Genomic DNA, 14,484 nt, shown 5'->3' with positions numbered 1-14,484 from the left:
AACCCATTGGCAACTGAAAATCAATTTTTGCTGACAAATCAGTCCATAGTATTTCCTGGTAGAAAAAACTTACCCATACATAAAATGAAATGGTGCAGAGGAAACTACCTCAGTCAGTAGCTTTTTTTTAGCCACATGAAAAAAGTCCCACATAAAAAAAAACAATATCAGTTAAAGTGAGTGCCACATTTAGAGTTTCACTACTTTACCTTGATATCAGACAGCCCTTTCCAGTTTCTATCTATCTCAAAGCCTCCAGGCTCCAGAGGCAAAAACAGTGATTTTAATTTGCAGAACACTTGAGTTGGCCTAACACTGCCTCTGTCAGCTAGTGTATAATGTACAATGGAGAAAAAAAAAAAAAATAAATAAAAAAAAAAATATATATATATATATAATACAATACATTTTGCTGCGGACCCCATACAAAGTAGTACATTGCTTAGTTTCTGTGCTGGTAGATTTGGTTTGTAAAAGACACTAGCTGAACTTTGTGTGTCTTACACAGGGGGTAGGATTTGGTAAGTGTTCACCTCCTAATACTAACATGTTGTCTTAATACGGGCATTAAATACTTACTACTTAATATGTAATACTTAATACCTACAATCTATTTTGAATGTTCAAAATAAAGATCTAACTAACTAACAGTTACAAAAAAATGACAACAGAAATAAACAAGTTTGTCCATTTCTACAACTGAAATCAATTGCCAGTTGTCTACCCTGAAGTGATTGTTATAGTTAGTGTGACGTCACGGTGATTTGGTCTATAGTGTTTGACATGTTATTTTGTACATTTAAATTCAGTTTTATTTATTTTTCTTTAGTTCCATCAATTTGCCATCACTACATCTGGACTCGTGAAATAGAGCAGTGACGCTAGTCGGACACCCCTCCTCTCTATCACGCAGGACGAACTAGGTGTGTTAGAGCTGCTAACGGCTCAGCATGTGATGAAATGACATGAATGATCTCTCCGTGAGAGATTGTCTTTTTGGGTGCCTTTCTTTTCCTTGAATGTTGTCTTGACATCCTAGAATCTGTTTAACACTTGTCTGACGTTGGTTTCACTATACATAAAGTCAGTCATGTCATGGAACAGTTAATGCAATGTAACCTGACTCACCTGCCAGCAGACTTAGAAAAATTCCCCAGTTCATGGTGGCAAGTGATGGGTATCCATCAGCAACGAGCATCTGATAACAAAGCAAGGACAAAAAGCAACACAGTCAAGGCATTTGTCTTTTATTATATGTAGCCAAACACCTTATACCTACAACGGCATGTTTCACGTGCCTTTTAGCCTGTGTGTACCCTGCTATGCAATTTTAAAAATGCGTGAGTGAGTGTTTTAGATTGCATTCCTCCACCCACTGATTCATATGCAACCCTCTTCTTTTTACATGACTTCTCAACCAGTCCTTACTTCCTCCTTTTTTCACATTGAAGCTTTTAACATTAAACATAAATCATAAAGCAGAATTTGAAAATAGGTCTATACCCTCCTCCTGCAGCTCTTCTCTGTCCAAAGCCCCCTCCCCCAATTTAGCAGTGTACACCTGTAACACTGTCTCACAACAGAGTAAAAAAGATAAAATAGATGCTGCAGAATCAGATATACTCAGTGCGTACCAATACGCAAACTACTACACTATTTAGTATGTCTGAATTAGATTTACAATTTGTTTTGAATTGTATCCTTTTTCTTTTTACTATTAGTATGTACTGCAACCGCCCTTACAAATGATGTACTACTGCACTGAGTATGCTTACAATGGGACATATTGCTTTGTCTTAACATTTTGCCTTGAATTTTGGCCCTCTTTCTCATGTATCTTTTGCAGTCAGTGCAACAAAATTTGAAGTACAAAAGAAAGCTTGCAAATTTAAATGTAGCAATTGTCTTTTTTATTGCACATACCACACCTACTCCACACCTGGCACCTACGTTACCTTTAATGCAACTTGACTGTTGACAGCTCAGTCGCAGCGACTCATGTAGCATCAAGCCATCAGAAGTCTGGTAGGGTCACTTCTTTCCAACTCCATACGCCCAGATTAAAAAAGAAAAAAAAAGAATTTCTAAATTTGTATTCTGTAGCCCAAACCGACTCAAGTGACATCCTTTGAGGCAGTTTATCAGATTTAATGCAGCTCAACAAACTTTAAAGGGGTAACATCGGTGCAGTCCCCGTTCACAAAACACACACACACAGACACACACACACACACACACATATCAGTCATGAGTATGCAAGGCGACATGTCATATATATATATTCAATATATATATGAGTAAGTAATCCAGGGACAACATTTTGATATTTTTCATGCTGGCTCATCGACATCACTCATTGTAAAACTTTAAGTGCAGTACAGCCATTGTTCATTCGTAACATTTCTTTCTGAGATAGTCAAAAAAAATGACAAGCACCTATTGGAACTTCCCTGTTGCTATATTCCATTTGTGTGTGAACTATGTAGTAATTTAATGTAGTCCGTTTTTTTTTACCTCAATTTAACTGCTTACATTTTAATGCTACAGTAACCATGGTCTTATATTTAATGTCACAGAGGAAGTTTGCCTCCTGTTTCAGCACATCTTGATCACCTTTAATTGTTGTGTATATGTACTGTCAGAATCAGGCTACTCTAATGTTTAGATTCTGCCTGCTTTTAACTCCAACTGCAACTGACAGAAATAGAACAAAAAAAAATTAAGTGATCGAAATAATACTATAAAGAATTCTAAAATTTATATTTAACTTCAAAATCCTTGATGACACCCCTGTAATGATTTTTTTTCATTGTTTGATGTTCAAAAATGTTTCATGACTCCTAATTTACAAAAAGGATGTACACATGGCAAACGATAGGACAATTATTTGCGACAAGCTTTCACATCACTGTGAGTAGATGAAAGACAAAGTTAAGACCTCATTCAGGGGGAACAAAACATGCTATATTTAGACAACCAATGCTGTGTGAATATGCATTAAAGCAGAAGAGATGTTGCTCAAAAACAGACAGCAGCAGTAGTATGCACGTCAACATCAACTCAGTGTTACAAGCTGGAATCGATACCCCCACCACAAACTTTCTCTCTCTCTCTCTCTCTCTCTCTCTCTCCGTCACACACAAAACAATAGCACATAGTGTTCGTTTACTTCCAGTAACATCCTGAACCGCCTCTCACTTGATAAAAGAGTTCAATATAAATCTAAACTCGGTCAGTCAAAATCAAAAAAACACACTTACCTTTTGCCACCTTTGACCTGGCATTTTGTGTGAATCTTCAGTACACTGATAAGCGCATATAAAACTTAAGATGAAGAGCAATCTAAAGTTGTCTTAACAAAACCTGTTCTACCTGTTATAATAACACCTGTCAATCCACCTCATAGCAATGACGAACAACAGGGAGGAAAATGTACGTTGTAAAGCAATGGCTGCTGTTATGACAGTGACAATCAATTAAAGACAGAGAGTAGTGTGTGCAAAATTATTCTTTCATGTAATAGCCCTCAACTCTTCTGACAACTGAGCCTGTTTGGATGAGCATGACTGGATTTCTGTTGGTAAACAAAACAACAAAAAGGTATTGTTCTGACAAAGCTGTTACCATTCCTCACTATTGAAAATGGTTCAGTCTCATTTCTAAAGAAATGTTCTGATTGTCGCAGATAGTGATGACCAGAAATAGATGCATCCTGCTGAACAACAATCCATTCTGTACCTGTTTATTTTCTTACCCGAAAGCCACATGACCAAGCGGAAAAAAACACAATCAGACTTGATTGTCTTGATCTACTGATAGGTTGAAGTATTGAAATAGCAATAGAAATAAGAAAAAATAAAGAGAATTCTTGACTTTGCAGAATTTTTATTGAAAACAAATGCTTTCTTTTCTAAAAATAACCTGCATGCACTCAAAAGGGTATCCACATTCACTCCTGATGCCCAATAAAACCAGCCTGACCACTAAGCAGCACTACTCAGGTAGACTGGTCCTAATGTAACATTAAAATATATGGTAATATATAATGGCACCTGTCAATAGGGTTAAAAAACAAACAAACCAATAAACAGAAGAGTAAATCTCATGTGGTTACAACAATGACAAGACAGAATTGAAACACAAACTCAACATTACTTTAATTAAATTGGACAACACACAGCAAACCTGCAACATAAATTATCATGTGATTGGTCACTAAATGATTTAGCTTTTTGTTAGCAGACAATTCAATTCTTTGACCCATTTCATTATGCAGGAAGCCATGTGCAGGCATTTGAGAGCCAGAGCAATGTTGTACACTTTCTCAATGAGGAACTATTGCTGAGACATAAATTCTTAAATTGTTCCTGTATTTTGAGGTAAAAAAAAAGGCAGGAGAGCGTGATTTTTTTTCCATAGAGTATCTGCCTTATGTACTACTGTCACAATATAGTGACAGTTGCAAAAAAATGTTTTTTTCCCGAATATTACCTACTGTACCTTTAACTGGAAATTTGGCTTAAAGGCACTCAAAGGCAGCACTGACCTTAAATGAAAACCATTATCCCTTCACACAAACACATTAAATGTAGCAAGACAAGACTTAAAATCATCTAAAGTGAAAAGCTTTCAAAAAAGTCAGTCTGCCTGTACAGCTGCATGACAATGTAATTTTAACTTTGAGATAAAAAAAGGGAGAAATTATGATCACTTTGATGGAGTATGTAACCAAGACAGTTCAGGTTTCAATTTTTTAATCTGATGTTACGTAAATGAATGATTGATAATATAAAAATAATTATTAACATCTTAACATCTCGGTCTGTACTGCACCTGACCATGCAGCATTGTTTCCACTCGTGTGGATAGTACTTATCATTTCATCCACCATGCAGGAGACATGTCGCCTTCCACACCCATGAATGCTGTGACACAGCCACACCTGGGACAAGACTGTCTTTGTCAGTGACCTCAAACTACATTTCACAATATGGGAAAGTTATTAGTCTGTTGTGTTATTATAAAAATTAGACAGTAATTCTTATATATATCAAGAGAGGGCAAACATCATAGCAATAATCATGGGCAAAATAATCACAATCATAAATAAGCTTCACAAACTGCCATTATTATTAATACTTATCACACTGTGCTGCACTTCTGCCAAGTGGCATCGCTGTACTCCAGCAGAAGCTGTTGTTCAACTGCTGTGGGTAAGTACAATCAATATCAATATCAAACACTACTGTGTCTTTCTTACATTATTTTCAAATGTATTATTAAGTGGCAATCTAGAATATAATATGAGTGCCATATATGCTATATCACCATCGATTGTTCTAGTTTTTGTAAAAGGATCAAAACTATGAAACTCTCTACCAGCTGACACAATTTTAATGCTTTTAATTGTGACACTAAATCCAGGCTAAAAGAGAAACAAAATCATTCTCACACTTACAACCACAGTAGACACACTGGTATTTTGTAAAAAATGCTCTAAAATGATAAGTTTAGCTCACCTCCCCCAACGTAAAATAAGTGGTTACAGCCCTGGTAAAACAAATGACATTTTATATCTCATTTATGTGGGCCATATAAGAGATTAAAAACTTATTTGGATGAAGGATTTCATTATTTTAGACTGGTCATTTGTGTAATATAATGAAAGCGGCAATATGACAGTAAGAATAGATAGTAGTAGGCCCCTTAAATAATTTTACACATCATTGTGTGCCATGATATAAAATAAATTCAGTCTAAAAGGTTCTTTTTTTAAAAGAAAGAACGAAAAAGAAATACTTAACAGTAGAACGTGAGCCTAATTATTCATCGGACCAAAACGAAACAAAGATCAATTCCTATTTCAAAGGGTTTAACACAATTGATTGGACCTGAATACTTAAATCCATTTGTTTGAATTACCACTACATTTCCCATAACCACTGTTTTCAATTAGTATGGAAGCCTGTAAGTCCAAACAATACTCATATCCGCGCTACTGCTGCTGCTCTTAAAGGAGACGTATCCCGAACAGGCTCATTATCGGTTAAAGAAATATGATGTTTGCTATAGCTTTAAGAAGTAAATAATGCTTAGTATTTGTAAAATTATATCAATCATACAACTTAAGGTTTCTTTTAATATAAAGAAGCGAATTAATGAAACACTCGCGGACATTTGCTCTTCTTGACCGAGCTAACAAAACTTGGTCGCACCGGGGCCTTCGACGTTACGGTGGTCTTACAGTTTTTTAATGTTTATAACTGAATAATTACAAAGATCTGTCGTAACACTTTAAAAGTAGCAACATGGACTTGGAGGAAGACGAGGTTTCGAGTAAAGCGACTCGTCCTGAAACTGAAATAACTGCAGACTTAAAGGAGGCCGCAAAACCATCCCCGGACTGGACTGAACCGTCAAGCGGAAGAAGAGGAAGCAAAAGGCGGGCGAAAACCGCAGTGACCTCCCCAGACTACAGCGACTCTCGGTCTGGCGTTCGTGTTTTGCGAGCCAGGGGTGCTGGAGCTGGCAAGACTATTGAGTCCAAGGATGTCACCCGTAAGCAAAAACCTACAAGTTTGCACAGTGGTGGACGTGGGAGACCCGCGGGATCACGCTCCAGGAGCACACCAGTCATGCAGTAAGTGTTGCAACAAGCTTATTAACTAACGTTACATCACTCACAGAGGCTCGTTAGGAGTGCTGGTGTGATTGCACTGCAAGGAGCCTCGGGGCTGTGAGTGTAGGAAGTGTGCTATATTACTGGGTTTCTTAAAGCTATAGGTTAACCAGATATTGAAACCAAAAGAAATGAGTTGAGTGCATGTTTTGTTTTGTCTGTGCTCTTGTTATCCTGTTTGCATTCTCAGTCAAAGTCAGCAGAGTTAAGCACACTGTTATTATTTCAATGTATGCTACAATTTTTTTATTTTTATTTTTTCATTGTCACTGAGTTGTCATATACTGTTGATTTTCTCTCACACAGACCCGCAATAAAGAAACCCACAGTTAAAAAAGGTAAAAAGACACATGCTTTAGTCTATTTCACCTATAAGTAGGAATATTGTAAATACTTACACCTGTCACTAAAACATGGGCACCATGACTTCCTCAGCATCCAAACACACTCTTGGACCAAAGCTTTCCAAATCTAGAAAAGGCAAAGTGAAACCTCCAACTCACGCCACCACACCAGCGACAGCATGCAAGCCTGAAGCAGAGATGGAGGTTTCATCATGTGGTAAGATGAAGGCTACATACTTCTTCCTACATGCTGTAGAAAAAAATAGTAATGCGCTCAACTCGAAAATATATTTGACAGCATCAAAAAGATGCTTGTTAGAGGCAAAAATCAGAATAAAGAAACATTGCCAGCGCTAATAAGACAAATACAGGTTTTTCCTACTCTTTTTTGTAAGAGTTTTTTATATTTTTTTGAATTGGATTTTGTTTGACGGTGCTACATAGCTCTTTAATTGCTTTTTAAATATTAACTATTCATCCCTTGTTTAGTTGCTTTTATTAATAGATTTTTTATAAATAGGTGATTTCTGAGCCCCTCCATGGCTCTCTTAAACATTATTTCTTTATTGGGTTATACATTTATTGTTGTTTATATACAGTTATTTATTTATATTTCTGGATCATGTGGTCTTTTGCTATATATATTTCCTTGTTTTTCAAATGCCTTTGAGCCTTTGATACCAGCTGCTGGTTTTTCTCTGAATTATTAGAGACACTCCTCCCATTGTGTGACAAGGTATTATTTTAATGGTTCATACATGCACAGATGATTTATATCAATTAATTATATATTGCAGTCGAATCTCACATGTTTATATATCATCTGTCATTCTTTCTGGTTTGTCATGCTGAAGAAAGCTTGTCTGCATGTTTTCCCTGTATTCTGTAAAATTTTACAATTGTCCTGACCATAATACAACAAACAACAGCAATCATCTGAAACTAAAACAACATATTTATTATTTCTGCTTTTCAGGAGAGGAGACAGGCACTTTGAAAGGAAACAATGCCAAGTGAGTGCTTCACAACTTACCGAATGAGCCGCAGAGAAAATGTTGATTTCCATGTTTAATTTGCCGTTTTGAATTTAGTGGCCAGTGTGGTGTTGATGTCTATATTAGCGTTACAGATCCAGATGCGGCTCTCGAAGAGGACACTCCATTCAGGGATGACCCAAATGATGTCATCTATAAACCACAGACAAAGACGTATGCTGAGCTCTTTGCCTTCTCAAAACAAGTCATGAATGTTACATAATATGAAGACTTCCAACATGCTGAATGTTAAACTGTTTATTTCTTATCTCCTTAGGGAAAAATCCAGGCGGCGTACAACGTTAAAACAAAAGGAGGTCAAGAAAGAGGAGCCAGAAAAGGAGGAGGAAGAAGATGACATTAAAAAAGAAGAATCAACTGAGATTGTTGTGCAGAGTGAAGACGGAATGAGCAATAGCAGAGAGCCAACCAGAAAGTAAGCAAAATATGAAGTAGCGATTAATCGAAGGAAATTTGACAACAGGTATATTTCACTCTTAGAGCTACTCGAAGCCATACACCTTCACAAATGCAGACCCCCACTGTATTAATGCGGGGCTGTGTTCTGTCTCAAAGCCTGCTTGGTGGCAACAGATTTGCTCAGTGCACCGAGAAGGAGGTTGATTTTATTGTTATGCTAATATTCTGCAACATTAAAGCCTAGATTACACTTTCTTTTTTAACAGAAACTGAGTTGTCCATCTTGGACGTTCTGCCCATCAAAATGAACACATGAAGTCTAGAAGAAAAAGATGTTGGACAGTATTCAAGCTTTGTCATGCAAAACAAAAAAATGTAAGCGGTAAATCTAACGCACAATCTTAGAAGTGCATGTTACCGCCTAGAGTCAGTATGGAAAACATCCTTTTGTGTTTGTTGCCAAACTTACATCAAAAGAAATATCACAGCACCACATTGACCATACTGATCCTTCACAATCATGAAAACATGCTGGCAGCTCTTCCTGAACTGCCGTTAGCGTTAATCCACAGCAGGACCAGCTGGGACAGCACATCCCATGTCCACCATCACGCTAGTCCTTATTCACCCAAAAGTCATAGCAACTTAAATTAAAATCTAATTGTGCAGTGCACTGGGATGAAGTTGGGACTATGGGTAGACGGATTTGGTCGACGTCTCAAACAATGTAAATTCTATTTTGCTTTCTGTTTTTATTTTAGGAAAGGTAGACAACTAAAAGATGACAAAGTCCCTCGCCTGCCAAAACAAAGGTAACAGTCTGAGTTGCATTATTCACTGTAGATGACACGGACTATTTGGAATAAGTATGATAATTTTACAGTTTCATACTTTTTTCTGCCTTCACAGGAAAAAGCCCCCCGTGCAGTATGTCCGCTGTGAAATTGAAGGGTGTGGTACCGTCTTGGCGCACCCACGCTACCTACAGGTTAGCCATCCCATCAACTGTAACCATGACAGCCCCAAATATTTTTAAAGGCTCAGTCTTTAATTTGGCACGGTAGATCTGTGAACTTACCTTAAGGCGCAAAGAGTCTGAGGTCGGATGTGTAAACTGTGATATTTACTTTCTGTCTATTTCAGCACCACATCAAATACCAGCACTTGCTTAAAAAGAAGTATGTGTGTGATCACCCCTCGTGTGGGCGCTTATTTCGTCTGCAGAAGCAGCTGTTGCGTCATGCTAAACATCATACAGGTGATGTTAGGGCACAGATGTTCACCTTATCTTTTTTTTAATTTTCTGAAAACGATTTTCAAATTTTTGAGCAGCTAAGAGAAAGAAACTTATTTAAACATTTCCTTTGCCTGTACTTTCATGCAGTTTCTTCATCCTACTTGTCCTCTGTCTTTCAGATCAAAGAGACTACATCTGTGAGTTTTGTGCGCGTGCCTTCAAGAGTTCCCATAACTTGGCTGTGCACAGGATGATTCACACAGGAGAGAAGCCAATTCAGTAAGTTGCCACAACAATGGATTGTGTGTGTGTGCTTTCAACAAGAAAGAACTTTCAAAGGCTTGTTTCCATTGTATCAACAAAGATTCGATTAAAAAAGACAGGTGTCACAAGGTGATGAGAGCTAGGGATGCACCAATACAAATGTTTAAAACAACGTTTTTTTATCTGCAATATGGTTCCGAAACAAAGAAATCATCTTAATATATCCAATCATACAAGTTTAGAAAACAACATTTAATTTAACCTTCTTTAAATTGATTTATATATATATATATCTGTCTCAAAGGACTTTTAGTCTGCTATACAACAAGCAACTCAGCGAGAGGAATTCTTAAGTACTTGTTGAACAAAAAAATTAAATGTGATTAAATGTTAAAGGGATTAGAAAAACAATTAAATAAAATTATCAAACTTAAAAAAGGGTAATTAGTGCTGTCTTTCACCAGAAAATAACATTCTCTCGTGTGAAGCACAAACTCAGTAGGCTGGAGCATGTTGTCAAACATAAGCCTCTTTACAAAGAAATCATAACATCGCCTCCTCTGCTAGATATCAATGATGAAACAGAATATACGTCTTTTTCCTTACAAAGATAAGCATATTTACTTCGATGCTGCTCATTCCATTTCTCTTTTCATCAAATAGGTGAACAGTAGCTCAGTTAAAACAAATGTGACAACAAAACCACATGTCGCGCCGAGCCACCGGCATTTTCTCCAAATCAGCAACTAGGTATGGTAGCTACCTTTGTCCGAGTGGACCACAAATAACCAACAAATTGATGTGACACAACAGAATAGCGTCAGCTACAGTCAGTGGGGAATAACTTCCTATTTGCTGACAGGCCGATTGCAGTCGACTAATATTGGCTGATTGCGATGTTCGTCTGATGAATCGATACATCCCTCTAATAAAAACATCAAAATTTGAACTCCTTGTTAGCTGTTGAAGTACTTCCTGTCACTGCATCATTTTCCTCAGCTAAGTGGAGCTCAGGTCCTTGAATCCTGTTCAGCTCAAAGAATTAGCAGTATAACACACATAGTTTTTACTGTATAATAGTATATCTGGGCTTTTATGGAGGAATACATTTTGAACCCCTTTTTATACCCATTGATGTTTCTGCATTATCCTGAGTGATATGATTTGCACAGCCATTATTTATTTATGTTGTTATGACACTAATATTTTGGTGTCATGGTGACAGGAGTCCTTTACTTCATCACTCAGTGGTTACATTGTGTGATACAATATTGTGGATTTCTATACTGATACTATACTACTACTACCGAGATACTTGTGGTTAACTTGAGTATTTTGATTTTGCTACTTTACATCTCTGCTTCACAGCATTTATCCATCAGCTGTAGATTCTTTGCAGATAAAGATTTTAAAAAATCTATTATAAATATATAAAATACAGTGCATCAATATACAGGAAATAAAACCACCCAGTAGTATATAAAACAACTAGAATCAGCTCCATGTTAATTTAATTATTAAATTAACATTAATTTATTTACTCATTAGAAAAGACAATATTCAAATGTTTCATTATAAAATAGCAGAAATAATACTGATCTGGTAGTATCAAGTACAATGGTGCAACTCTCACTGAGACTACTTTGACTACATAGTGAGTACTTTTACTTTTAAACTCTATGTAAAATATGCTGGTGATACTTTTGTGCCTGTACAATAGTAAAATTTGACTTGCAATCGAGTATGTTTTACGTTGTGCTATTACTATAACAAGATTCAGTAAAGGATCTTAATACTTCTTTCCCTCGTACTTCTAAGAAAGTTAAAGTGAAAATAGAGGTTAAGTGTCACGTAAGACCTGCATTAAGACTATAACCTGGTTCTTGTCTCCACCTTGTGGCAGGTGTGAGATCTGTGGCTTCACCTGCCGTCAGAAGGCCTCCTTAAACTGGCACATGAAGAAGCACGATGCAGAAGCCTCCTACCAGTTCTCCTGCTCCATTTGTAGCAAAAAGTTTGAGAAAAAGGACTCCGTTGTAGCCCACAAGGCCAAAAGTCACCCTGAGGTGCTCATAGCTGAAGCCTTAGCAGCTAATGAGGGCGCAGTAATAAGCACTCCCAATTTAATTTCAGAGACTCGCTCCGTGCTCTCCATGACCCTAGATACTTCTTCAGTGCTCTCCCCGACCTCAAAGACTGTCCCAGTGCTCAATCCGACCTCAGAGACTGTCCAAGTGCTCCATCCAACCTCAGAGACTGTCCCAGTGCTCAACCTGACCTCAGAGACTGTGCCTGCACTCACCCCGACCTCAGAAACTGTCCCAGTGCTCAACCCGACCTCAGAAACTGTCCCAGTGCTCAACCAGCCTGACCAACTCTCTGTTGGCCCCGAGAACCAGGAAGTGATGAATAGTACGCTCACTCCACTGCAGCAGGTGGTGCTCCCGCTGGCTCCGCAGACTCAGATAGACGTATCTCAGAGCCAGTTCCTTCAGCTGCCCATGCATCGTGTGGTGCAGGTGGCCCACCAGCAGCAAGCCCCCACCTTGCTGCACCTCACCACCGCTTCTCCTGCTCACCTCTCTAGCATCAGCCACCCCCAGCTCATCCAGCTCTCCACCCTTCCTGCCAGCAATGTCACATCCATGACCATCGCGGACCCCCAGAGCACCCTCCTCACCCTGAGCTCCGTCACCACGCTGGCCTCCACCGCCTCCCTGGCTTCCCAGCAGGCTGTGCAGTGGGGCAGGGAGGCTCATGAGGATGCACAGCTACCAGGGGAGGGTGAGCTGTGGGACAGGGTGGTGGTGGGTGGCGTTAATCAGGATGTTGGGGAAATGATGTGGGAGGGTAACGGAGAGAGGAGGAAGGAAGACGGATGGGAGAGAGAAGGAGAGAGACAGATTCTGTTACAGTGTGCCGAGGTTCAGGGAGACAGTCTAATCTAATCAGAAGGCTCCAAAATGATCTAAACCAGAACTTTACGCAAACTTTTCATTTTAGAAAAGGAACAAAAGACTGAAGGACCTGTCAAAAGTTTATAAGCTTCTAAAATATTTAAAAACAAAACAACTTTATCTCCACAAAGTGTAAGATAGTAGTCATATTCAGTACATAGCTACAGAGAGCAACTTATATCAGGGAGTATCACTTATAATATTATAGATTACGTACACTACTTTTACCACTCACTGAATATTTTGTAACTTTTTAGTGTTTGTATATATGTGTGTGATTGTACATATTGTACATGAAAGTCACAAATGACATTTAAATCCCTCGTGTCCATATGTGAACTGATGAGCATCATTAGGTAGGTTTTCATTACAGATTTGTGAAATATGCAAATTATATAGCTTTTTCAAATCGGCTGAAATATCACTTCATGCAAGTGTAAAAAAGTTTGGCGATAAATAGGAGTTTTTTTGAAAGTGACTTGTTTCTACTAGGTGCATTTTATATCCGCAATTTCAATTTGCACAATTTGAGGGTTAATAGAAACCTGCTGATTGACAAAATTGGTCAACTAGTCTCAGTTACTTAAAAGTCCAGTGTGTAGGAATTCAGGGGTTGTATTAGCACCCTAACAGACAGATGCCACTAAATCCTACACTGCACCTTCAAACATTACAGAACAAATGAACTGTGATCAAAAACTACAACCAAATGAGTTCTCGGTATAAAAGAATCTTTGTTGTAAGAATACAGTAAAGGACATATTAAAAAAGGGATTGAATTTTCAGCTTGGACCTTAAGATAAATCTATTTAATCATTGCCAAATGTGTAAGTAGTTTTTTGAATCATTTGAGAAACGTGAGATCTTTCCATTTCCTTTCCTCCACAGGGGTTACTAATTAGACTCTTCACAGCTCTGTACAGTTCAAATGTCCCAGTCAGTTATAACCATGACACGGTGAGATAACATGCTATGCAACATCTTCGAAAGCCTATTACCTCAATTTCTAAAGAGAAAAGCTGCCTTCCTCATTTGAATTTTTTCACTTTTCCAGATCACCAGTAGTGTCACTTTCCTTGCAAATTCTACTGAACCACAATATTTGATTAGTTACACATCCTTGCATTAATATTTTCACAGTGAAGATGACACAGGCAGCAGTATTATGTATTTCTAAAGAATCTTTGATAATTATACCTCTGTACACTGCCAGTACTACTGAGCACATGTAATCTTACAATCGTAATTTATCAGAAAATGTGTTTAGATTAACTATAATAAACAAATTGTACTGTGAAGTTTTTATTTATTATTCTCAACATGCTTTAAACAATGTGTTTCTGGTTAGATTTTATGTCAGGGACATAACACTAGTTAGTTTTTTTTTTAAAGCAGACAGCAACATCAAAGTAAATTTGATAAAATATAACATTGCAAAAATAGTTTATTAAAACTGTTATAGAGCAGATGCAAGTACAAATCACAATATTAACTTAATAAAAGACAAAGGACCAAAAAATATCTAATCTTAATCTTCTAAACCAGGACT

The 14,484-nt window shown here is 37.6% G+C and overlaps 1 protein-coding gene across 2 annotated transcripts; it reads left to right on the top strand.

Annotated features, from left to right (window-relative positions):
- The first annotated feature begins 5,806 nt into the window (after positions 1-5,806).
- LOC121962521 (uncharacterized) lies at positions 5,807-14,233 on the top strand. Of its 2 annotated transcripts, none has more exons than XM_042512784.2 (11): positions 5,807-6,640; positions 6,986-7,017; positions 7,115-7,240; positions 8,000-8,036; positions 8,115-8,231; positions 8,335-8,493; positions 9,239-9,289; positions 9,387-9,465; positions 9,621-9,735; positions 9,894-9,993; positions 11,882-14,233. In XM_042512784.2, exons 1-11 carry the CDS (start codon positions 6,309-6,311, stop codon positions 12,924-12,926), a joined length of 2,193 nt encoding a protein of 730 aa, XP_042368718.2. In that variant the 5' UTR covers positions 5,807-6,308; the 3' UTR covers positions 12,927-14,233. The 2 variants fall into 2 exon arrangements, with proteins under 2 accessions (XP_042368718.2, XP_042368719.2); XM_042512785.2 differs by having other exon boundaries at positions 5,808-6,640; positions 8,145-8,231.
- The last annotated feature ends 251 nt before the right edge of the window (positions 14,234-14,484 follow it).

Source organism: Plectropomus leopardus, chromosome 23 (assembly GCF_026936395.1).
Source record: "Plectropomus leopardus strain MGB_pleo_1.0 chromosome 23, ASM2693639v1, whole genome shotgun sequence".
Lineage (NCBI taxonomy): Eukaryota > Metazoa > Chordata > Actinopteri > Perciformes > Serranidae > Plectropomus > Plectropomus leopardus.
The sequence above is the reverse complement of the archived record's forward strand: the minus strand, read 5'-3'. Positions and strand labels throughout refer to the sequence as shown.